General features: G+C 46.2%; 1 protein-coding gene across 1 annotated transcript in view; it reads right to left on the bottom strand.

Annotated features, from left to right (window-relative positions):
• Nucleotides 1–4,952: 4,952 nt before the first annotated feature.
• The window catches only part of LOC131469777 (NLR family CARD domain-containing protein 3-like), a 34,958-nt gene continuing 14,178 nt past the window's right edge, over nucleotides 4,953–25,732 (bottom strand). The window contains exons 5-10 of the mRNA XM_058645099.1: nucleotides 17,665–17,882; nucleotides 15,429–17,259; nucleotides 14,152–14,328; nucleotides 7,866–8,039; nucleotides 7,549–7,722; nucleotides 4,953–6,486 (exon numbers count right to left, since the gene is read on the bottom strand). Coding sequence (XP_058501082.1) covers nucleotides 6,471–6,486; nucleotides 7,549–7,722; nucleotides 7,866–8,039; nucleotides 14,152–14,328; nucleotides 15,429–17,259; nucleotides 17,665–17,882 — 2,590 coding nt within the window. The 3' untranslated portion in view covers nucleotides 4,953–6,470. The remainder of the gene's footprint in view (nucleotides 6,487–7,548; nucleotides 7,723–7,865; nucleotides 8,040–14,151; nucleotides 14,329–15,428; nucleotides 17,260–17,664; nucleotides 17,883–25,732) is intronic.

The raw sequence follows: 25,732 nt of genomic DNA, 5'->3' as shown, positions 1-25,732 counted from the left end.
GCCAGGGCTGCGCTCTGCCGTAATGCCCTGTCTGCGCCAACAGAATAGATCAACAATGAACAACGTTCACACAGGGTGGTGACCTGTGGGGTGAAGGGTGAGGTTCATCAGGGACAGGATGAGGTGATGGAGGGGTGTGAAGAGGAGGAGGATGGAGAAGGATGGAGTAGAGGACAGAGTGAGGAGGAGGGGGGAGGTTGATTAGGAGCAGGATGAGGTGATGGGGGTGAAGAGGAGGAAGGAGGTGAGGACGGGGTGAGGAGGACACAGGCTGGCTGTGGGATATGGAGGCAGTAGGAGGGTTAAGAGCAACAGGAATTAAACAGATTCATCTATGTACAGTTTAATACAGACAAAGATGGATGTATACACACACACTCACACTGGACTCACACTCACACTCAACAGTCGCAGTCAAACACATTGAGGAAAGGGAACCGCAGAACAACGACAAAAAAGAAAGAAAAGGAAAAAGGAACAATTGTTGGGGGTTGACTTTATGACAAGAACAAAGTCTAAGTGTTAAACTGTAAGGATTTACACTTAAAGGGATAGGGACTTGGACATTGTTTCACTTCAATTACCTGTGGGCTGATTGATTTCAGATAATACCTTCAGGGATGTGAAGTCATTTTTACATTTGTTATTATTATTACTAGTATTATTATTATTATTATTGTTATTTCATTTGCTTTTATGAACACGACGTTTACCCAAACTTAGAAATGCATTTGTCATTTTTGAAGCCTTTTTAGGCAAAAAGTAGGAAGAAGTATTGGTCCCAAGATTCGTAATAGTCAAACGTTTGGACACACCTTCTCATTTCATGGTTTTTCTTTATTCTTTATAGGAGACTGCGCCAATCAGGCCTTTATGGTCAAATAGCTGCTAAAAAAGCAATAAGCAGACGTGGTGACACTGTAGGGGATTTATTTAAAATTGAAGGCACACTGAACCAGCATGGCGACCACAGCATCCTGCAGCATCATGCCATCCCATCTGGTTTGTGTGTAGTTGGACCATTGTTTGTTTTTCAACAGGACAATGAGCCCAAGCACACCTCCAGGCTGTGTGAGGGCTATTTGACCAGGAAGCAGAGATGATGGAGTGCTGCGCCACATGATCTGGCCTCCACAGTCACCTGACCTACACTCAATCCAGATGGTGTGGGATGAGTGCTCAGCATCTCTGGGAACTCCTTCAAGACTGTTGGAAAACTATTTCAGATGACGACCTCATGAAGCTCATGGAGAGAATGCCAAGAGTGTGCAGAGCAGTAATCAAAGCAAAGGGTAAAGAATCTAAAATCTAAAACATGTTTGGAGTTTTGAATCTACAATGTAAATAAAGAAAAACCATGAAATGAGAAGGTGTGTCTGAACTTTTGACTGGTAGTGTATATATATATGTATATATATATATATATTTATACATTTATAAATGTATAAATATATATATTTATCTCCAAAACTGCATTGTGACAGAGTGAAAGAAAAAAAAAGTTTCAGCCTCTGTCAGACAGAAATCACAAAAATTGATTTCCAAATGAAACCTTTTTTCCTTAAAGTTTCAGCCGCTGCTTGATAGATATTGTTGAATATTTTAAAGTGAATTTCTTTGACTTTATTAAAATCAGGGGGGAAGAAAACTTTCATTTTAAAACGTTTATTCACATTTCTCATAAAGTTTTAATATGGTACGGTTCCCTGACAGTACTCAGACTCTGGGAAATAAGATTGTTCTGGGCTGCTTATGGCCTTTAGGAAGGTTTTACAAATATGAAACTCCATGAATTAAAAATATAGAATATAAAGATCTATTTAAGCAAATGTCCATGTCTCCAGGTTTCCTGTGGACACTTTTATAGGCCTGTCTTTTACTATTGTGGTCAATGGGAAAATTGCTTTTTGGGCCGCTTTTTGGGCCGCCCCCTCTGCCTTGAAGACAGTTTTGTCATGGTGGCCACTTGTGGTACTGCAACAACAAATACTCATGCGGCCCAAAAAGCAATTTTCCCATTTTCCCATTTTATATGTTATTGTCCAATTAAATAATGACACCATTAAGTTCTTTTATGATGATTAAAATAAACAATTCCATTGAATATTAACCATGAATATAAGTTTGGTCTCATTGTTATGCTTTGTATTTTGGTTTCAATTTCAAAGTTCAAATTTCTAACGGTTTTCATAGCCACTCCTCCCTCTCCTCCAGCAGTCGCCGCTCTAACCATACCTCACTGCCACATACCCCCACCGCCCGACTTAGGCCGGGATCCCGCCGGCCGCAAGCCCCCCCCCCCCCCCCCCCCCCTGGAGTGGGAGAGAAAGTCAGCCACAACCATGCGGTTACCCGGCCTATGGATCACTTTGAACCGGAATGGCTGTAACGCCAGATACCAGCGAGTGATCCGCGCGTTGGCATCTTTCATGCAGTGGAGCCATTGGAGCGGGGCATGGTCCGACCAGAGGGTGAATGGGCGCCCCAGGAGGTAGTAGCGGAGGGCACCAACCGCCCACCGTATGGCGAGGCACTCTTTTTCCACCGTACTGTAGTTCACCTCCCGCTGAGCCAGCTTCCGGCTAATGTACAGTACGGGGCGGTCGACTCCCTCCACCTCCTGGGACAAAACGGCCCCCAGCCCGCTGTTCGAGGCGTCGGTCTGCAGGATGAAAGGGAGAGAAAAGTTAGGAGTGTATAAAAGTGGCTCCCCACAGAGTGCTCGCTTTACCCTCTCAAACGCCAGCTGACACGGCTCCGTCCACTGGACCGGATCTGAGGCACCCTTTCGGGTCAGGTCGGTTAGGGGGCTGGTCAGCTCCGAGAAAGCCGGAGAATGAACCTCCTATAGTAACCGGCCAGCCCCAGAAACCTCCTGACCTCTTTTTTTGTCTTGGGAATTGGGCAGGCTGCAACCGCTGCAGTCTTTTGTATCTGTGGTCACACCTGCCTGCCCCCCAAGTGGTACCCCAAATACCGTACCTCCCTCCGTCCAACCACACACTTACCTGGATTGGACGTGAGCCCCGCCTTCCTCAGGGACTCAAGCACTACTCCCACCTGCTGCATATGCTGCTCCCAGGTCTCATTATGAATGATGACATCATCCAAGTAGGCCGCAGCATATGCAGAGTGAGGCCACAGCACCCGGTCCATGAGGCGCTGAAATTGGTACAAACCATACCACCGTGGAGAAGGCCGTCTTTTCCCTGGACTCTAGGGACAAGGGAATCTGCCAGTAGCCCTTGGTTAAATCCAGTGTCGTGAAAAAGCGATCCGTGCCCAGCCAATCCACACACCTCACCCTTACCCACGATGCCTCTAACAATGCCCCCGGTCAAACCAGATGCTGATGGATCATGGTCTGTTCACAACCAGAATCCAGCAGAGCCTGGTGTGTACCCCCCTGTATACATACCGGTATGCGGTACGTCCCTTCCGACCCGGGGGAGGGGGCTGGCGGCCCAGCAACCTGAATCACTTGCCCCACCTCCATGAGGGGGGCACTCTGCCCAGATGTGGCCGCGTTGCCCACACCGCCAGCACACCTGCCCTGGCGTCTGAGGAGCCCCCCGGGGTGCCAGGTGATCAGACATGTAGGCTGGGCCCTGTGGAACAGAAGGCAGAGGGTTATTAGTAGGCCGGAGCAGTGCACATGCTCCGGGTGTATGTGTGTGTGTATGGTGCAGGGGCCGGTGCGGCTGTCCCTGAAAATCTCTTCCTCGGGGCTGGAGTGGGACAGCCTGCAGGAATCGCCGCTAGCCTGGCCTCCTCCCTCATGCTCCGCTGGGGAAGGGAGAGGTGGTCCTCCGCGAGGACGACCGCTGCTTCGATGTTGGGGGGGCGGTGGCACTGGACCCAATTGGCTGTGGAAGATGGTAACACCGCAATGAATTGCTCCAGCGCCACCTGACCCACGACTTCCTCCGCAGAGTGGGTCCCCGGCTGGAGCCAGCGTCTCGTTGCGTCCAGGAGCTGCTGCGCGTACGCAAAGGGTCGGCTGCGCGTACGCAAAGGGCTCTCTCTTCAAAAGAAAGCCCCCTGAATCGCTGCCGGTGTCCCTCTGGCGTCCTGCCTAGCCGGTCCAAGATGGCTCTCTTCAGCTGGGCGAAGTTGTGACGAGAAGCCGCCGGCAGGCTGTGCGCGGCCAGCTGCACCACCCCAGTAAGCAGGGGAAGCAGTCAGACCGCCCTCTCCTCCTCGGACCACCCACACGCCTCCGCCGTGCCCTCAAAGATGTCAAGGAACGCCTCCGGATCATCCTCCGCGGTCACATCCGGTTGCATACATTCAACCGCAGAAGAAGAAGAACTACTCTTGTTGTAGCTGCTGAGATGCAGAGCATCCACCGTGCCAGAGGGGGAGCTGTGTATCTGAGAGCTGGCCTACCAATTATGTCACTTCCAGGTACCTGGCCAATCACAGGACAGTGGGAAAGCTCTCGTTGGCTGGCCAATCACAACACAGTCCACGTTCTGGGGGTGTGATTTTGGTCTGAAAGCGGTCTGGGACCGAGAGCGTCAGTGAGGAGATATTTTGATCGGGTAGTTTGCAGCAACTAGGAGGTTTTTAACCATGAAAACAAGTTAATATATGTAAGTAGACCTCCATAACTAACATATATGTGCGATACAAGCATTCAATGTCACCTTTAATAAATGCATATATATGTTGTTATTATTTTTACATTTTAAATATTTAACTTCATTTATTAATTTAATTCCAATAAAATATACAATACAAATAATACAATGTGGAAAATAGATATGTTTCAGCATTGTAGAGTAGTATATATATATATGACGTGTACAAATATATACTACTCTACATATCTTATATTGACATATTATATTTAAATACAGATACAATGACCGTGCAACTTTAATATAAATCTAACATTCAAAGTTAAAATTGAAAAAAAATTAATAATATACAAACTTTTAAACTGTCAGGTCAAAACGTTTCCATTAAAAACAAAATAACAAGTCAACAACAAATCTAAGGATCACACCGAGCATCTAATGACAGCATACTTGGTAAAAATGGGTGGAGCGAGAACACTTCCGGGTTTGAGAACGTCCTTGCTATTCGCTTACTTGAGAATTGGAACAGCACTTGGACTGAGCACTTGGACTGAGGCTGAGTACGGGAGTACGCAAGTACGCACAAGTACGCACAAGTATGGATATTGAGAAATGGCCAATGTAACATTATAGTGTGATGTGTTATTCTGCCCTCCCTTAACGTTGGTCTTTAGTTTGGCAGGTAGATAAACAGTTCTCCAAATTTACTGCATCCCAAAAGAAGGTACTGTAAAAACTATATATAGAAAATCACATTCACAAATAGTGAGATAAAAAAGCATCTACAACATTTACAGTATGACATAAAGTCTAAACCTTGTCAAATATAGCTAACAAAGCTGCTATAGGCATATGAAAAACTATTTGCGATAACTCTGTTAGCTTGATGCTAACACATAATGGAAAACGCCATTGACGGGCTAACGAAATTAGCATTGCGATCACGGTAAAATTAAGCTAAACAAATGATCGTTTTCCTTAACATGTTTAACATAAAACAACATGTGACAACATGCACACTTGTACTTACTGGCATATATGTCCTAAACTCTGTGGGAACGAAGTTATGACTTTTCACTGCTTGTCCAGTCCGCTGCACTGCTGCTTCAGCACTCACAGTAACTAGCTATGGTAGCCTAAAGGTGTCACACCCAAATTGAACATGTGTGCCATGAAAGGGCATCACACATGTCAATAATTGTCAAGCACAGGTGATGCTGCATAGTTGGAGGAGGGGCCCAAATCAAATTCTGCTTAGGGCCCCCTAAAGGTTCGGGCCGGCCCTGGTCTGCAGCTAGACCTACTTGGAGAATAGATGAAGTCTTTTGGTTGAGGAGGGAGTAATACGGAAGTAGTACTTAGCCAGCAGGGGGCGACTCCGCTGGTTGCAAAAATAATGTTTTTGAATTTCTTTTATTATTTTTTTATTTAAATTTCAGATTTCTTATATTCAAAACAATATGTGAACACATGAACATGTGAACATGTGACGTTTCAACTCCACGTGGAACAGCATCATATGACAGTTACACACACACACAACATTATGGACAGAATACAAACTTTATAACAAAGACAGAAGGAAAGTAAATAGATAAATGAACCACATTATAAAAAATAAATAATCCATAATAAATAATTATGGCACCCCAGACATGGGTGAAAATCTCTGATTAATCCAGCATTCCTTAACTAATAATCCAGCATTCTTCAAATAATCCAAAATTCCTCAACAATGTCACAGGTTCAGGACGACAGGACCGAGCTGACCACGTTAAAGGTGACGTCACAGAAAAACCTTTGTCCTTCAGATGATGTTTGTTCCAGATCTGCTGAAGCTGCGTCACAGAGCAGGATTTAGGATGAAGATCATCATCATCATCATCGTCACTCCTTCTTCCACCTGTTGAGAGAAGACGACAGAGGAGAAGAGTCAGAGTCACAGCAGTGAGTCAGTGAAGCAGCAGAGACTTCAGTCCAGTTCAGAGCTGCTTCACATTCATCACTTTACTTTACATTCACTCATTCACCAAACACTAATAGTTTAGATGATGTCATCATAGAGTAACTGTGTATTTTTGAATGTATACAATAGTTGGTGTGTGCGCAGCCACACTCTGCTACCAAGGTGAGGTTGTGGAAGACGTTTTCATGTCACAGGTCAAACACTATGGCGACACTGACAAGAGCAACAAGACACAAGGTCGTTGAGCGACATCAGCAAAGACTTCAGAGCAGACACAGGTTTCAACGAGTGCCGTTCAACATCTTTGGAAGAAGCACAAAGACACGGGCGACGTTGACCATCGTGGACGCGGTGGACGGCCAAGGACACTTGGTGTGGCAGATGAAAGACACGTCCTGCTTACTTCCCTTTTTAAATGTCCAGCAGCGTCATCAGCTCACAACAGACAGACAACTTTATTAATCCCTTTGGGAGGTTCCCTCGGGGAAATTAACAGCTCCAACATCCACACACAGCACTGTTAAAATTAGAGTCACACTTTACAGGAGACCAGAAAGAGAAACACCCCAGGTACCAAACACCATACAATATAGAATAAAATAAAATAAGATAAAAAATGAACTATGCTATATATATACATATGTATATATATATATATGTATACAATATCAGATCAATATTGGTATCGGCCAATATTGAGTATTGGCCGATACCGATATTGATCCGATACAATATCGGTATCTTATCGGAAGTGAAAAAGTTGTATCGGTATCATCCCTACTACAAACAGCTGATGGACATCATCATGTCAGGCGGTCAGCTCTAGTCTGTGATCACATGATCACCAGCAGCTTGTGGCTCGTCTGATTGGCCAAATGTTGTCTCTCTGTGTCTTTGTGTCCAATCATGAAGCCTGTCACTATTTTGCTCTCACAGCTTCACTGAGGAACTTTGCTCTGACTGTGATTAGAACAACACTGACTCTAACACTCTACTCACCTCAGAGTCTCCAGTCTGTAGTCTGGACTCTGCACAAGATCACACAGAGGCTTCACTCCTGAATCCTGCAGACCGTTCTCACTCAGGTCCAGGTCTCTCAGGTGGGAGGAGTTGGACTTCAGGACTGAGACCAGAGAAGAACAGCTGATTTCCGACAAACTGCAGCCCCTCAACCTGAATAAAGAATCAAAGATGAGACTTTAGACAATGACTGTGTGTGTGTGTGCACGCGCGTGTGCGTGTGAGAATCAAATGAGTTTAATGTTAATAAAATGAAAGTTTAAAAAAACAACAGCAGCTTCAGTCAGTGAACTCACTTCAGAGTCTCCAGTCTACAATGTGGACTCTCCAGTCCAGAACACAGCAGCTTCACTCCTGAATCCTGCAGATTGTTCCAGCTCAGGTCCAGGTCTCTCAGGTGGGAGGAGTTGGACTTCAGAACTGAGACCAGAGAAGAACAGCTGATCTCTGACAATCTGCAGCGACTCAACCTGAAAAAAGAATAAAACAAGAGTTTTATGAATTCTGGATGACCGCCAGAGACAGTATGAAATACCTGGATATCCATCACGCGCATGCCAAGATCGAGACTTAATACCAACAAATTCACGTGACCTGGGTGACACAAGTGACTTGTATAAAGAAGGTTGGCACCCAGAGATCGTCTCTTACAGAATCTTCTCGTCAAAATTCCGAGTGACAACAAACTCTGGCGGTCATCCAGAATTCATAGTTACATCCGTAACTCTCGTTCTATTTCATTCTTCCTGACCGCCAAAGACGGTATGATATACCTGGATGACCCGTACCAACAAAGTCACAAGGAATCCACACACACTGAAATTCAGTTGCAGACCGAAGGAACAGACAGGACAGCCGTCGCCACAGGATGGGGCGTGGCCACATTAACCATGTAGAAGCGGGCAAAGGTGCAGGAACAAGCCCACACAGCTGCAGCTCAGATCATTCAGTGGAACACCCTTCAAAGCAGCCCACGACGTGGAGACGCTTCTGGTCGAGTGACATTTCACTGGAGGGATCTGAAGGCCCTTAAGCCTGTAGGCATAAGAAATAGCATCAACAACCCAATGCAAGAGCCTCTGTTTAGACAAGGCAGAGCCCTTCCTGTGCCCACCATGACACACAAATAGAGCGTTGAATTACGAAACCCAGCCGGAACCTCTATGTACTGTCTCAGAGCTCGAACAGGACAGAGTAAGCTGGAATCAGAATGTAGACCCTCCGCCCCTGACTCCTGGGCAAAGGCTGTCAAACTGATAGGTTGGTTAACATGAAAAGCAGAAAGCCTCTTAGGAAGGAAAGAGGGGTTTGGCCACATGGTAACTCCTGATCCATCAGCATCTAGCAATGAACAGGGCATGAATCTCACCAACCCGCTTTGCAGATGTAATGGCAAGAAGAAAAGCAGTCTTACCAGACAGCCATCTGGGATCAGCATGTTCCAGGGGCTCAAAAGGAGGAGAACACAGGGCTTCCAGGAAGACCAATACATCCCATGAATCACTCGAACAACATGTGGAGGCTGTAACTGGAGTGTCCCTTCAAGAACCTGTTCACAACAACATGTGAGCCCACAGGTCGACCATTCACATGGGCATGTTGAGCCGAGATAGCAGCCACATATATCTTTACCTTAGTAGAGACAGAGAGCCCTCTATCTTAGGATAGAGGGTTAGGATGCTATTTGTGGACTTCAGCTCAGCCTTCAACACCATCCTCCCGGACATGCTGGCCCTGAAACTCCACAACCTGGGTCTGTCAACATCACTCTGCTCCTGGATTAGCGACTTTCTCACCAACAGGCCACAGGTGGTGAGGATAGGGGAGTCCACGTCTGCTCCACTAACCCTCAACACTGGCACACCCCAAGGCTGTGTGCTCAGCCCTGTCCTCTTCACCCTCTTCACACATGACTGCTCTGCCATCCACTCCACAAACATGGTTGTGAAGTTTGCAGATGACACCACCATAGTGGGTCTCATCTCCAACAACGACGAGACCCACTACAGAGGAGAGGTCCAGAACCTGACCCAGTGGTGCTCCGGGAACAACCTTGTTCTAAACACCAACAAGACCAAGGAGGTCATTGTGGACTACAGGAGGTCCAGGAAGACTGTACACGCTCCGCTCAGCATACATGGAAAGGAGGTGGAGCGTGTAGACAGCATAAAGTTCCTGGGCATCCACATTTCCTCCGACCTCTCCTGGTCTGTGAACACTTCACACCTGGTGAAGAAGGCTCAACAACGGCTCTTCTTTCTCAGGAAGTTGAAGAGGTCTGGGCTCTCTTCCCAACTGCTCATAAACTTCTACAGAGCCACTGTAGAGAGCATCCTGTGTCTCAGCATGACATTGTGGTATGGCAACTGCACAGCACAGGACAGGAAGAACCTAGCCCGGGTGGTGAGGACAGCACAGGGGATTGTGGGATGCCGTCTACCTGATCTGGACTCAGTTTACACTGCCCGAGTCCGGAGAAGGGCCAGACGCGTAGCAACAGATTCCACACACCCGGGCTATGCACTGTTTGTACCGCTTCCATCAGGAAAGCGGTACAGAAACATCAAAGCAAAGAACAACATACTCAGGGACAGCTTCTTCCCCAGAGCTGTGAAAGCAATCGCCCCCCCACAGTAAAAACAATTTGCATCCCTTCTCTACACCCCCCCCCCCCACCCAACACACACACAAGCAGCCACACACACACCCACCCTCCCAAACACACCCCTGCTGACCCCCCCCAAACCTGCTCAACTCTCCATAAAACTGGACCATGTTGCACTAAACTGCACTTTGTAGTTTTTATATACTTTACTTTGCACACACTTTGCACACACTGTACTTTTATATTTTTATATTTTGTTGGGTCTTACATTTTGTTGGGTCTCATTAAGTGTTAAGTGTTAAGTCTCTTGTTGTGTCTTATTTAAATGCCTTTCGTTATGTCTATTTAAATGTCAAGTCCTTCGTTCGTTATTTTTGCTATTTTATTGTGTACCTCAAGCCGGGAGTCTCTGCAAAAATTTCATTATGTCTCATAATGACAATAAAACTTCTTGAAATCTTGAAATCTTGAAATCTAACAGCATTTGCAAGTACCTAAGAAGTGCAGGCAGAGAACAATGCTCTGGGTTCACATTCTGATTGCCACACCTAACAGAAAAGAGTTTCCACCTGTTGGGGTACAGCAGTCTAGTTGAGGACGCACAAGCATTGTTTATGATCTCGACAACAGCCTGATCACATGAATTTAGCAACAAGTCCAGCCCTTCAGGGTCCAAACATGCAGCTGAAGGTGCTCTGGGTGAGGATGCCAAATGCTCCCCCCCAACTGTGCCAGAAGATACTGTCTCAGTGGAAGAGGCCAGAGGGGGCTTTTGTCGAGCAGCATACCCACAGCCACGTTCTGTACCCCAGGCAAATGCATTGTTTGTAAATGTATTCTTATTTATTCTTATTTTATTCGTATTCTTTTAACTTTTAACTTTGTAATTTTATTCTTATGTTTATTCCTACTTATTCTTATAGTTTTTAACTTTGTAATTTTCAAAAAAAATTGCTGCTATAAGATTCGTTTGCTGCTACAACATTCGTTACCTTTGTACACTGGAGCGCTGTGACGAAAGAATTTCCCGCAAGGGATTAATAAAGTATATTCTATTCTATTCTATTCTATTGCTCTGAGGCTCGCACTGGCGAGGTGAGGCCCATTGAAGGAATCTCTGAGCCTCCCGTAGGGAATGACTGGATCTGGTTCCCCCTTGGTGTTGTCCGACCGGACAAGGACATGCCTCCCTTCCAAAAAAGGGACTGTCTGAGGGCTAAGTGCACCGCACGCAGCGCCAACACATTTATGTGTTGAAGCCTCACTCGAGGACTCCAGGTTCCCCTGACCCTCCTGTGGTTCCAAACAGCTCCCCAGCCCGAGAGGGAGGCATCTGTTACCACTACCTCCAGCGGAGAAGGAAGAGCGCCCAAGGGACAACCGCTGGAGAGATAAGCCCTGCTTCTCCAGAGTTTGAGAGATCAAAGGCACCTGCATGAGACCATCACAGTTCTGTCTGGTGCCTTCTGGGGTTGAGGCCCAATCCATTGAGCCACACCTGCAAGGGACGCAATGAGAGGAGTCCCAAAGGAATGACCGTCGCTGATGCTGTCAGTTTTCCGAGCAGCCGGAGAAACAGACCGTATGTCAGCCGTGTGCCTCTCCGCACACGAGAGACACTGAGAATGTCGTCCAACCTCTGTGGGGAGGGGGAGGCCTTCATCAACATTAAGTCGAGGACTTAATTTGATTATTTTCTTTATTTGAGATAATTTGCTCAGTCTTACTATTATAATCCTGATCACCTGGTGATTTGAGTATTTTTAATTTAGACTCCTCCTCTCACTAGCTTCATTTCACCACAAGCCTAAGCCTGAACAGATTTTTTTTTTTGGTTTGAATGAACACATTGTGACTTTTTATTAAAAACACAAGATTTATTAAAGTGTACATTATTTTAACATTTTGAATCACGTCTCCTGCATCTTGAGTAGAATTTACTTGCGTGTCCTTCAATTGTTAGGTCAATTCAATTCCTTTGTCCAACATGGTGGCGCGGGTGCACGCAGCGGCTCGAGGCTCTCGGCTTTTTAGGTTTGTTTTCGTGTTTTTGTTAATGTTTACACTTTTTATCCGGAGACATGAAGCCCTGTCCTCTTCACCCTCTTCACACACGACTGCTCTGCCATCCACTCCACAAACATGGTTATGAAGTTTGCAGATGACACCACCATAGTGGGTCTCATCTCCAACAACGACGAGACCCACTACAGAGGAGAGGTCCAGAACTTGACCCAGTGGTGCTCCGGGAACAACCTTGTTCTAAACACTAACAAGACCAAGGAGGTCATAGTGGACTACAGGAGGTCCAGGAAGACTGTACACGCTCCGCTCAGCATACATGGAAAGGAGGTGGAGCATGTAGACAGCGTAAAGTTCCTGGGCATCCACATTTCCTCCGACCTCTCCTGGTCTGTGAACACTTCACACCTGGTGAAGAAGGCTCAAAAACGGCTCTTCTTTCTCAGGAAGTTGAAGAGGTCTGGGCTCTCTTCCCAACTGCTCATAAACTTCTACAGAGCCACTGTAGAGAGCATCCTGTGTCTCAGCATGACAGTGTGGTATGGCAACTGCACAGCACAGGACAGGAAGAACCTAGCCCGGGTGGTGAGGACAGCACAGGGGATTGTGGGATGCCGTCTACCTGATCTGGACTCAGTTTACACTGCCCGAGTCCGGAGAAGGGCCAGGCGCATAGCAACAGATTCCACACACCCGGGCTATGCACTGTTGGTACCGCTTCCATCAGGAAAGCGGTACAGAAACATCAAAGCAAAGAACAATAGACTCAGGGACAGCTTCTTCCCCAGAGCTGTGAAAGCAATGAAAACTATTTGCATCCCTTCTCTACACCCCCCCCCCCCCCCCCCCACACACACACACAAGCAGCCACACACACACCCACCCTCCCAAACACACCCCTGCAGACCCCCCCCCCAAACCTACTCAACTCTCCATAAAACTGGACCACGTTGCACTAAACTAAACTGCACTTTGTAGTTTTCTATACTTTACTTTGCACACACTTTGCACACACTGTACTTTTATATTTTTATATTTTGTTGGGTCTTACATTTTGTTATGTCTCATTAAGTGTTAAGTCTCTTGTTGTGTCTTATTTAAATGTCCTTTCGTTATGTTTGCTATTTTATTTTATTGTGTACCTCAAGCCGGGAGTCTCTGCAAAAATTTCATTATGTCCTCATAATGACAATAACACTTCTTGAAATTGGGGTAAAATAAATCTTTAGGTGAAAGTCCCAAAGTGGCGTTGTCAACTCCTTAACTTTAACAACATTCCATCACTTAGTTAGGTTTCCTCCTTACACTCGCCACATCTGCTTAGGTAGCGAGAGCTGGCAGTATCCTCCAGGCTGGTCAGAGAGCACCCAGCGATCTTCTGGGCTGTGTTAATGACCCTCTGCAGCGCTCTCCTGTCGGTTGCAGAGCAATATGTGATGCAATATGCCAGGATGCTCTCTATGGTGGCCCTGTAGAAGGTCACCAGCAGCCTCTCCTCCAGGTTGTTTCTCCTGAGCACTCTCAGGAAGTGGATACGCTGCTGGGCCTTCTTTACCACCGCCGTGGTGTTAACAGTCCAGGAGAGGTCGTCGGATATCTGCACGCCCAGAAATCTGATGGAGTGGACCCTTTCCACACAGTCCCCGTTGATGTACAGTGGGGCCGGGTCCGCTCTGCCCTTCCTGAAGTCCAGTATTATTTCTTTTGTTTTTGTGGTGTTCAGTTTGAGGTTATTAACTGAAACCTACGCTGTCAGTCTGTTGACCTCAACTCTGTAGTCAGACTTATCCCCCCCTGAGATGAGCCCTACCACGGTGGTATCATCCACAAACTTGATGATGCTGTTTGAGAAATGGGTCGGGGAGGAGTCGTATGTATAGAGGGCCCAAGACTAGTTTAAAGTCAATGAAATGAAAGTTTAAAAAAACAACAGCAGTTTCAGTCAGTGAACTCACCCCAGAGTCTTCACTCTACAATGTAGACTCTCCAGTCCAGAACACAGCAGCTTCACTCCTGAATCACGCAGACCATAGTTCTCACTCAGGTCCAGGTCTCTCAGGTGGGAGGAGTTGGACTTCAGAACTGAGACCAGAAAAGGACAGCTGATCTCTGACAAACTGCAGCGTCTTAACCTGAATAAAAAATAAAAGATGACAAGTTGCTGCTTGAAACCAGTCAGTGTTTGATCATGTGTTCAGAGCTGAGACCAGGACTTCACACGGAGTCTCTGAGAGTTCACAATGATCCAGTGTGATTCGAGAAAAATATCAAAGGTGAAAAACAACACACATGGGAAGACATGTTGACATTTTCATCAACATCTTCTATTGTGTTTGACATGAAACATCTTTCATGTTCTACATCAGGGGTGGGCAATTATTTTCCCCAAGGGGCCACATGAGAAACAAAAAATATTGTTGAGGGCCAGGCAAAATTTGATTTAGTTAGAATTTCATTTTATCTCTTTTATCTAAAAAAGCAATAAATTGTATTGTTTTGGTGAAAATTTGGCAGCATACAAACACACACAATAAACAAAATTACTAACCAACTCTATTAAATAATATCAAATAAATGAAATAAAATGAATACTATTATACTATACTACTGTGGTGTTGTGCAGTGAGTTTACATACGAGTAACGGTGCTTCGCTGGTTAGATAATAAGATAATAAACAGGGAGATAATGATAACTTCTGAACTTAAACCGAGACACTTATAGAAGAAAGGTACCACGGACCTCTTTCTTAACGTTGTCTTCGACTCCTTTGCACACTCTTCATCAGATAAGTTCTTGTATGGTTTGGTCACGTAGTGGCGTTTCAGATTGTAATCCTTAAACACAGCGACTTGTGTACCACAAACTAAGCACACGGCTTTACCTTTGACACCTGTAAAGAAATATTTAGCAGTCCATGCTAAATATGGACTGCTATATGTTTGTTTAAAACGTGCCATTCGGATTTAACTTGTCTTTTTTTAACGTGAGCAAACATTTTTAGGGGGCCAGGGGTAATGGCTAGTGTCACCTGTCGCTGTGCAGACAGACGCAGATACGTCAGGCTTTTCAAAATAAAAGCAACACAGTTGTATTGCATACGCAGCATAAATACTTGTTCATCTGTGTTTATGACTAATATACCGCGGGCCGGACAGGGAACGTGAGAAGAATGAGAAGAATATTTGATAATCATCACTGACTGATGATGTTATTGATCATGTCTGAACTTACACAGCCTTCCTGCAGTTCCTCACAGCTGGAATCAGTCTGTGTTTTCCCTCATCTGTTGTGTAGTACTTGTCCAGGTCCAACTCATCCAGAACCTCCTCAGACATCTGCAGCATGTAAGCCAGAGCTGAGCAGTGGATCTCAGAGAGTCTCTGTTCTCTGTCCTTTGACTTCATGAACTCTTGGATCTCCTGATGCACTGATTGGTCGTTCATCTCTATCAGACAGTGGAAGATGTTGATGCTTCTGTCAGGTGAGATGTTGTTTGTGTACATCTCCTTCAGGTTCTCGATGACACTCTGGATGATTTCTGGACTGTTCTTAGTCTGACCCAGCAGACCTCCTAAGAGTCTCAGGTTGGACTCCAGACAGAGTCCATGAAGGAAGCGAACAAACAGGTCCAGGTGACCATTTTCACTTTGAAGTGATTTCTTCATGGCTGCGTTCAGGAACACATCCAGAGAAGTGTAACCACCATCATCACTATCACCACCAGCATCTTCATCATCATCGTCATCTTCTTGTCTGAAGAAGTCCTGCAGTACCTCTGTCTTCCTGTTGGTGAAACAGTGGAACATGTAGACTGCAGCCAGAAACTCCTGAACGCTCAGATGAACAAAGCAGTAGACTGTTTTCTGAAAGATCACGCTCTCTCTTCTGAAGATCTCTGTACAAACTCCCGAGTACACCGAGGCCTCTGTCACACTTAGACCACACCGCTCCAGGTCTTCTTGGTAGAACATGATGTCTCCTTTCTGCAGATGTTCAAAGGCCAGCCTCCCCAGCTTCAGAAGAACGTCCCTGTCGGCCTCCATCAGCTCCTGTGGACTCGTCTCACGTCCTTTATCGTACTTGTTCTTCTTCCTCTTTGTCTGAACCAGCAGGAAGTGTGAGTACAGGTCTGTCAGGGTCTTGGGCAGCTCTCCTCTCTGCTCTGTGGTCAACATGTGCTCCAGAACTGTAGCACTGATCCAGCAGAAGACTGGGATTTGACACATGATGTGGAGGCTCCTGGACGTCTTGATGTGTGAGATGATTCTGCTGGACAGATCTTCAGTTCTGGATCTCTTCCTGAAGTACTCGTCCTTCTGGTTGTCAGTGAAGCCTCGTACTTCTGTTACCCTGTCAACACACGTAGGAGGGATCTGATTGGCCGCTGCAGGTCGAGAAGTTATCCAGACGAGAGCCGAAGGAAGCAGATTTCCCTGGATGAGGTTGGTCAGCAGCACGTTGACTGATGACCTGAGTGTGACGTCAGAAACCAGAGTCCTGCTGCTGAAGTCCAGTGAGAGTTGGCTTTCATCCAGGCCGTCAAAGATGAACAAAGGTTTACAGACAGCGAGCTCCTCTGCTCTGACCTTCTCTAATGTGGGATGGAAAACATGGAGCAGCGTGAGAAGACTGTGCTGCTGATCTCTGATCAGGTTCAGCTCCCTGAACGAAAGCACAATCAGCAGATTCACATCCTGGTTTTCCAAACCCTGGGCCCAGTCCAGAGTGAACTTCTGCACCGAGAAGGTTTTTCCAACACCAGCGACGCCGTTGGTCAGGACGACTTTGACGCTCCCCTGCTGGTCAGGTAAGGCTTTAAAGATGTCGCAGCACTTGATGGGAGTGTCCTGGACCATCTTCTTCTTGGAGGTCGTCTCCAGCTGCATCACCTCATGTTGAGTATTGACCTCTTCACTCTGTCCCTCTGTGATGTAGAGCTCAGTGAAGATCCTGTTCAGGAGGGTTCTACTTCCTCTTGCATCAGTTCCTTCAGTCACATGTTCAAATCTCCTCCTCAGACTGATCTTATGTTCATCTAGAACCTCCTGCAGACCAACATCTGCTGAAAGACAAGAGACAAAGAATCTGAGCAGCTGAGGATTATTTTAATCAGTGTCATGTTTTTCTGTGACGTTGTTGTTTTATGTTGTTTGTTGTCAAATGAAAAACTACATTCTCACTGTAATGACTTGAATAACTTTATTCTGAAAGACTGAATCATTCTAGAAGAACTGTGATGATTGTGAAGGAAAGACTATCATCTGCATACAAGAGAAAAATCATGAGAGAAAAGCAGCAAAATGAGGGTAAACCTTCATTTCTTCAACCAGCAGGGGGCAGCAGAGAGTTAAACTCCATCATCGAGTTAACATGAGTAACATTTTTAACTTTTAAACTGTTTTCTCCTGTTTTTCCATTTCTAAAGTATGCTAGTGCTGATGGGAGCTGCTCTCCTCATGAGTCTTACTCTGTACACTGATGCTTTGTGGTCCACGTCCTGTCCTGGGTCTTTGTCCACACTGGGGACAGCAGAAGTCCCCTGGTGGACCAGACTGGAGCCAGTATGAGGAGATGCAGCGTCTGCAGAACCGGTGACCACAGCTGGTGGAGACTGGATCCTTTAGGACGTCCTGACACAGAGGACAGCAGGGCGTGTGCTTGTCCATAGAAACAGCAAACTTGTCTCTGTGAAGACATTTCTTTATTACTAACATGTCAGGGTTACGACCATTTTAAAGGGGTAGAAGTAACATAAAAACCAGATGTTTTACGGTTAAACAAAGATATTTATAATTATTATATTTATGGATGCTGCTTAAATCAATAAATAATTAGAACAAAAGGAGAACTCTCTAACCTGGAGCCTAGATTAACAAACAAAAACAAAAAAACGACAAAGGAAAACCTCACGACTATACCGCTCCCTAAAAACCGAAATACACATGAGAACAACACCACTAACCTAATGTGGGATACAGAAGAGTCAAGGTGTAAAACAGTGTTTGTTTTTGTTTTCCCCAGCTAAAGTCTGCCCTGTCCCCGCAACAACCAAACGAACCTCCACTAATCACATTCACTAAACACAACGTAACACCTGCGCTTCTCCCTGTTACAAATGAGGCGAGCTCAGACACAAACAACATGAGCCGCCACGTCGCTCCGATGACTGCCGGTTAAATAAAGGAAGTCACAGCATCACAGCAATTGGGCTCCTCACATATGAAGTCTTCTCGCTATATTGGTCCTAGAGCTATATATGACTTTAATTTGAGATTGCCGGATGTGGTTGGTGCAGTTTAAGGCCAAGCTCTTTCATTGAATTGTCTTACTGAAAGCTTCAACAAGGCGCTCTTGAATCTTCTTGACGTGGTGGCGCCAGTAAAATCCTGGGGGTGTCCACATAAAAATCCTACACCTTGGCTTAGCGATCTTTTAATTACACTGAGAAAGAGCTGTAGAAAACATGAACGACAGTGGCGCAGCACAAAGTTGGAAGTTCACTATCAAATGTGGCATGATAGTCTGACTACTTATCAGTCTGGGATGTCTGCGGCAAAGGCTGCCTACTTTTCCAAAATAATCATGAATAACAAAAACCAAGATTCTTATTTGATACTGTTTCCCGGCTAACTCAAGATCAGCAGCCAGACCTCCATACTAATCTCACTGCGCAAAATTTCATTGACTACTTTAATAACAGAGTAGAGGATATTAGTGGCGAAAATACCACAATATTCAGTCGGTGGTGGATTAAATTGTAGCTCGAAGTACTACTTGCTCTCTGGACCCTTTGCCTGCATGGGTGATCAAGGAGTCTTGGTCAATATTAGGACCCTATGTTCTTAACATCATTAACTTTCACTTTTCAGTGGGGTTTGCCCAGTCTCTTTCAAAGAAGCTGTGGTCAAATCATTGTTGAAGAAACCTAATCTAGACACGAACACCTTGGCTAATTACAGATCCGTCTCAAATCTTGCTTTTTTATCAAAATTGTTGGAGAAAGTGCGTTTCCACTCAAATTTTAAATTTTCTATCTTTAAATAATTTATTTGAGCCACTTCAATCTGCCTTTCGTGTCCAGCACTTACTATTGGCCCTTTCCTGCTTCTGTTAGATCTTAGAAGTGGTCGACCGATATGGGTTTTTTATGGCCGATGCCGATTCCGATTTTTTTTGACATCAGCCTTAGCCGATGTCCGATACGTGCTGCCGATTTTTTTTTACGCCGATATTGCTTTTTTTTCAGACATTCAGCCATATAAATTAAACATTTTATTTGTTTTTCTACATGAAATAAAATGTTTTATTATTATGCCTATTATGCAAAGACAACACACTAGACAGAGACAGAGAGAGAGAGACAGCGATAGACAGACAGAGAGAGACACAGAGAGAGAGACACACAGACAGAGAGAGAGAGAGAGCAAGAGAGACAGACAGAGAGATGCACACACACTCTGGGGCCCACTCTGACCCTCTGAATGCGCTCTGTCAGAAAGTCCTTAATCCAAAGGCAGGTGGAGTGTGGTAGTCCAATGTCCAACAACTTGGTCATCAGTCTGTGGGGGAGGATGGTGTTGAAGGCAGAGCTAAAGTCTTTAAAGAGCATCCGTGCATAGCTCCCCTGATGTTCTAGGTGGGACAGGGCAGCATGGAGAGCAGTGATCACGGCGTCCTCTGTAGACCTGTTAGCTCTGTAGGCAAACTGGTGTGTGTCAAACGAGGGGGGGATGAAAGTCATGATGTGGTTCCTGATGAGCTTCTCGAAGCACTTCATTACCTACTGGCTTGTAGTCATTGAGGCTGTCAATAGGGAGAGGGACTATGATGGATGATTTAAGACAGGACAGGACAGTGGACTGGCACAAGGACTGGTTAAAAATCCTGGTGAGGACCCCGGCCAGCACAGTCCTTCAGTACACGCCCTGAGATGCCATCGGGTCCGGCTGCTTTCCGTGGGTTGATGGACCGCAGTGTTCGCCTCACCTCATCCTCTTCCACCCTGAAGGTGGAGTTGTCGCTTCCTGGGTCTCTGACGTTTCCACCTCGAACCGGGCGAAGTAGTGGTTAAGCTCCTCTGCCAGTGATGCGTCACCGACTACAGGACCCAGGTTGGTCCTGTAGTTAGTGATGTGCTGGACGCCCAACCACACCTGCCTGCTGTTGTTGCTCTGCAGGTGGTCCTCAATCTTCCTCTTATAGTCCAACCTCGGATGCCCCTCTTCAGGTTGGCGCGGGCTGAGCTGTAGAGAGCCGCGTCGCCGGACCTCAGCAGCTTCTGGACCTCACTGGTCATCCAGGGTTTCCGGTTGGGATAGACCTGGATGTGTTTCTCAACTGTAACAGTGTCTGTGCAGTGTTTAATATAGCTCAGCACACTAAACATCTCTAGGTCTGGATGTTCAAAAATACCCCAGTCGGTTATCCTGAAACAGTCCTGTAGTTGCTTGGAGGCTCCCTCTGGCCAGGTTTTAACTGTCTTTGTAGTAGTGGGAGCAGTTTTTCTGAGTGGGGTGTATGCCGGGATCAGGAACAGTGATATATGGTCAGACTGACCCAGGTGCGGTAATGGCTTAGCCCTGTAGCCGTGCTTAATGTTCGTGAAGACTTTATCCAGTGTGTTGGCTCCTCTGGTGGCACACTTCACATGCTGGTGGAATTTGGGGAGCACTGGTTTTAAATCCACATTATTAAAGTCCCCCGTGACGATGTGCACCGGTGTCCGGGTGTCTGGTCTGCTGGATGCTAATGCCGCGGTGAAGCAATCCGGTGGCTGTGCTGACGTTAGCATCTGGTGCTATGTAAACAATGGTGATCAAGACCGCGGTAAACTTTTTAGGGAGATATATCGGCCTGCATTTTACAGTCACAGTCACATACTCTAAGTCCGGGGAGCAGTGACTGTTTACAGTCGCTGTGTTTGTACACCAGTTGTTGTTCACATACCAACCCAGTCCCCCACCTCTGCTTTTCCCGGAGTCGCTGGTGCTGTCGTGGTGCTGTACCGTGTAGCCTGTTAGCTCGATAGCGGAGTCCGGAATCAACGAGTGGAGCCAGGATTCTGTGATAAGCAGAATGCAGCTGTTCTTGACGATGTTGTTGGTCGCCACCTGTAGCCTCAGTTCGTCGATTTTATTGACTAGGGATCTGGTGGTTTAAGCACTAGGAAGCGGTGGTTTAACAGGCTGCCTCCGTAGCCTCCTTAGCGCGCCGGCCCTGCAGCCTTGCTTTTGCTTCCTCTCCCTTTGCCGTTTCCGTCGCCTGCCTGTGGGGGTGATGATCCATGGGGAGCCGGAACTCCTCACTATGTCTGCCGGAATGTCGTGGAAACGGAGAAACTCTGTTGTAACGCTTCTCTCGTTGCTGTAACCGATCCTAAGAAGTTCAGGCCGGTTGTAGATGTTGTTCGCCCAGCTAAATGTAGATGTCACGGTATACAAATCCTAACACACACTTCCATACAAAGCACTGAAATGAGGAGCATCGAGCCACTGCGTCCTTGCACGCCGCCATCTTCCATGTCTCTGCCTGGGTCTGCTGGTACAAGGGGCCAGTGTCTGGGTCTTGCTGCTGCATTAAGCTCATATTTTGGGGGATCTCTAAAGCGATCTCCAACCACGCTGACCCTGAGCCACCCCAAATTGAAACTTCTCCCGTCTTCTCTGTCCTTTTGTTTTTCTGGGCTTCAATGTCTGCATTGTGAAAGGGCAATACAAAAAGTGGACAGTAAATCAAGCAAAAGGGGAAAATCTTGGCCCAAAAATGATATGGCAAATTATTCCCCACCCCAATCTCCAGCAAGTTATTCTGTCCCAGAACCTGTACATACACACTCACAGTTGGATTCACCCTTTTCTCCCCATGAACACACTTCGTTTGGGTCATCACGGAGTAGTTCCTGAGCTGTATTGGGACCAATTCAGAGGACACTAAGGACTGCATACTCTGTATCTACCAGTGCCCTAACCTCCCACCCATTCAAGACTGCAGCATGACAAGGGAGAGCTACATGTAACATGTACACTACCCTAATAAGGTACAATTAGTTTAACAGATAGCTATTATTTAGATGCGTTATAGCTTCGAAAGTCTAAGTTTGGGCTGAGTTCAGAAGAACAGGTCTGACTCTAGGAGTGGAGAGGAAGACACAGAACGCAGTTTGAGTTTGGTGACACCATATAATTGTGAACCATTACCAGAAAATATTTAACAAAATACAAATGGCCATTCATACACAACAACACAATATGTACAGTTCCGATCATGTATATACAAATTGACAATAAATAAATTTAGGGAACAGTCTGTATTGATGGGTGAATGTGTGTAATGTAGGTGTGGAATGTTAATTGAGTGTAAGGGCAGAGAGAGAGAGGAGCGCCTGTGCCAAGGAGCCTCCTACCAGCCCGACCAAAGCAGTGGAGGTTTCCAAGGATCTTCAAACTTGACTATACTTTTATGCTTCTCGCCATCACCTGGCCTGTATGGGAAACAGGACCTATTAAGTATCTCATATACACACAATAATCCCAATACATATCAGTATATCAATCAATCACAATATTGTACAATATAATTAAATCAATATAAATAAATAACAATATTTGTTATATTACAATATTTATCAATCATTTCAGTATAACCAACAACCTTAGCATGCTTAATATTTCCTGTGGTAGGACATATTCAAAGAAACAGGCATTTACCGCATCAAGTGATATGTAGCGTTAGCGCAACTCACCAATTCCATGATTCATTAAGCCTAGGTCTCCGAATCGTATGATCAGTGGCTCCGGTAGTCGGCTCCTATGTTTCAACATTAGGTTACTGTAATGCATTTAGTTCCAGAGTGTTTAAATTACGATATTCCGCGGCGTACTACAACGTACCTCCTACAAACATTTCCCCGGCGTGCTCCTCTCACTGCTGCCGGCAGCGAGCCCCAGCGGAGTTATGTTACGGCGCAATGTGATGACGTAACGGCGCGACGTAATGACGTAACGGCGCGACGTAATGACACACGGCTTCATTTTACGCTTCACAATAAGGGAATAATAATGACAATGGGGTTTTTCACCCGGGTTACACCCTCCCCCCTTTGGACCATGCAACTCCTGATGCATGCTAAACATCGTAAACACAAGATTTTACTGTTGCTGTACTAAATGCGTCGCTATAAGCATTAACCAACCCATGAAATAGTGTCTGCACGACCGTCATAAGTGGATTACCTAATGCCACATACTCAAGGCGATTAGGAGGTTGACGCTGCCGAGTAGAACGTCTGGCGACAGGAATCGATTCATCGACTGGATCAGGTAGGTTTGGAGCTGTAACTGATATTGGAGATGGACTGAGCAATTGCTCACTTTGGCTGGGTGATGTCTCTGCTTGGTCAGGAAGTACTGATTCTTCAACAGGTAGAATTTCAGGAACACAGGTAGGTAGTATTCCATCAGTCACAGATACGGCTTCACCAAGCGTAGGCTCCTCTTCTCCCACAGGTAGAGAAGCTATGGACTCAGCAGAAGACTCCCCATCAGCAGGTAAGTGCACAATTTCCAGATCAGAACATACAGCATCCTCCGAGAACACAGGTAGACCAACAGTCCTGGATAAGGACTGAGTACTGTATTCGGAAGAGGGTTCCACATGTGAACTTTGGAACTGGAATGTGGCTGGCTTGATCTGAACTTCAGGCACATTCCATCCATCTTCCTCCTCAAACAATTCTTCAGTGTGATCAACACTAGCTGGATTCTGGCTCCGGGTTTGAGGACGACGTGGAGGTGTAACTGGTGCAGAATCTGAATGACCACATACTGGTAGGAAGGGACATGGAAGAAGTAAATCTCGGTGTAGTGTACGAGTCGGTACATCCGCTCTATCCTCAGGCTGCACTGTGTACACGGGCAGGTCTCCAACACGGTTTACAACAACATAGACATCCTGCTCCCATTTATCCTCCAGTTTGTGCTTGCCACGAAGTCGTACATTTCGCACCAAAACTCGATCACCTTCTTTCAGACTCGATGGAGTGACTCGTTGATCAAAGCGGGCTTTATTTCTTTCGCCAGATTTTACAGCATTCTTCAAAGCCAGCTGGAAGCTTTCCTCAAGTCTGGACCGCAGGTCCTCAACATACTGAGAGTGAGAAGTAGTCTGATGCTCCCGCACAGGCAGGCCAAAAGCCAGATCCACTGGAAGACGTGGTGAACGGCCGAACATTAGTTCATATGGCGTAAAGCCGGTGACATCATTCCGTGTGCAGTTGTAAGCGTGCACTAACGGTTTCACATAGTCCTTCCATCTAGCTTTTTGCTTGCGCTCGAGCGTTCCAAGCATGTTGAGCAGGGTCCGGTTGAATCTCTCAACTGGGTTTCCCCGAGGATGGTAAGGGGTTGTTCGAGTTTTTACAATCCCAGAGAATTGGCAAAGCTCCTTAATCAACTTGGACTCAAAGTCAGGCCCTTGGTCTGTGTGAAGGCGTTCTGGTATCCCATAGCACACTATGAAGTTCTCCCATAAACATTTTGCCACTGTCTTCGCCTTTTGGTTTGCTGTGGGAATGGCTATTGCAAACTTTGTAAAGTGATCCCTGAAGACGAGAATGTCTTTTGTATTGCTTTGATCTGGTTCAAGTGACAAGTAATCCATGCAGAGTAACTCCAAGGGACGAGTGGTTTTAATGTTAACAAGGGGTGCTGATCTCTCTGGGAGCGCCTTGCGTCTCACACAACGGTTGCAGGTCTTAATCTTAGCTTCAATGTCAGCTGCCATGCAGGGCCAGAAAAACCGGGACCGTACAAGGTCTAGGGTCCGCTCGAGGCCCATGTGGCCCATGTCATCATGCAAGCTTGTAAGCACGATTGACCTCAGCTCCTCCGGTAACACCAGCTGAAACAAGACTTCTTCTCCATCACGCCTCCTTCTGTACAAGATGTCCTCTTGCAGTTCGAGGCGGTTTAGCTCCCTCAACAACCGCACAAGGTCTGGAAGTTCTTGCCTTGCTGTTGGGGGAACCTTTTCCCCAGTCTCCATCTGGTAGATAACCTCTCTTATGACTGGATCAGCACGTTGCTTTTCCTTAAGGCTGAGGTGTGACAGGGAGGGAACAACTGGTAAGCCATGGAGGTCCTCGCTGGCATAACAGTCAGGAAGGGCTTTAGCTGACAGGCTCAGAGATTCGACCAAGGCAATGGGACTCCCTGCCGAACTGCTGGACTGATTGGTGAAAAGACAGCGGTGACAGATGGCAGAGATAATGTCTGTGTTGAGTTCTTCCAATTCACCAGATTTAATGACTCGCTCTGTCGTAAACTTGTTGATCAGGTCCCAATCTTTCTGTTCTGTCAGGTCAGTAGGGTGGCTGTGAGGGCGGCGAGATAGAGCGTCAGCGTCAAGGTTTTGCTTCCCAGCCCGATATTGCAGCTTGAAAGTGTAGGTGGACAGGGCAGCAAGCCATCTGTGACTGGCGGCGTCTAACTTTGCAGTTGTTAACAGGTAAGTGAGCGGGTTGTTATCAGTCACTACCA

This window comes from Solea solea, chromosome 12 (genome assembly GCF_958295425.1).
Source record: "Solea solea chromosome 12, fSolSol10.1, whole genome shotgun sequence".
Taxonomy (NCBI): Eukaryota; Metazoa; Chordata; class Actinopteri; order Pleuronectiformes; family Soleidae; genus Solea; species Solea solea.
This window is presented reverse-complemented; position numbering and strand designations above follow the sequence as displayed.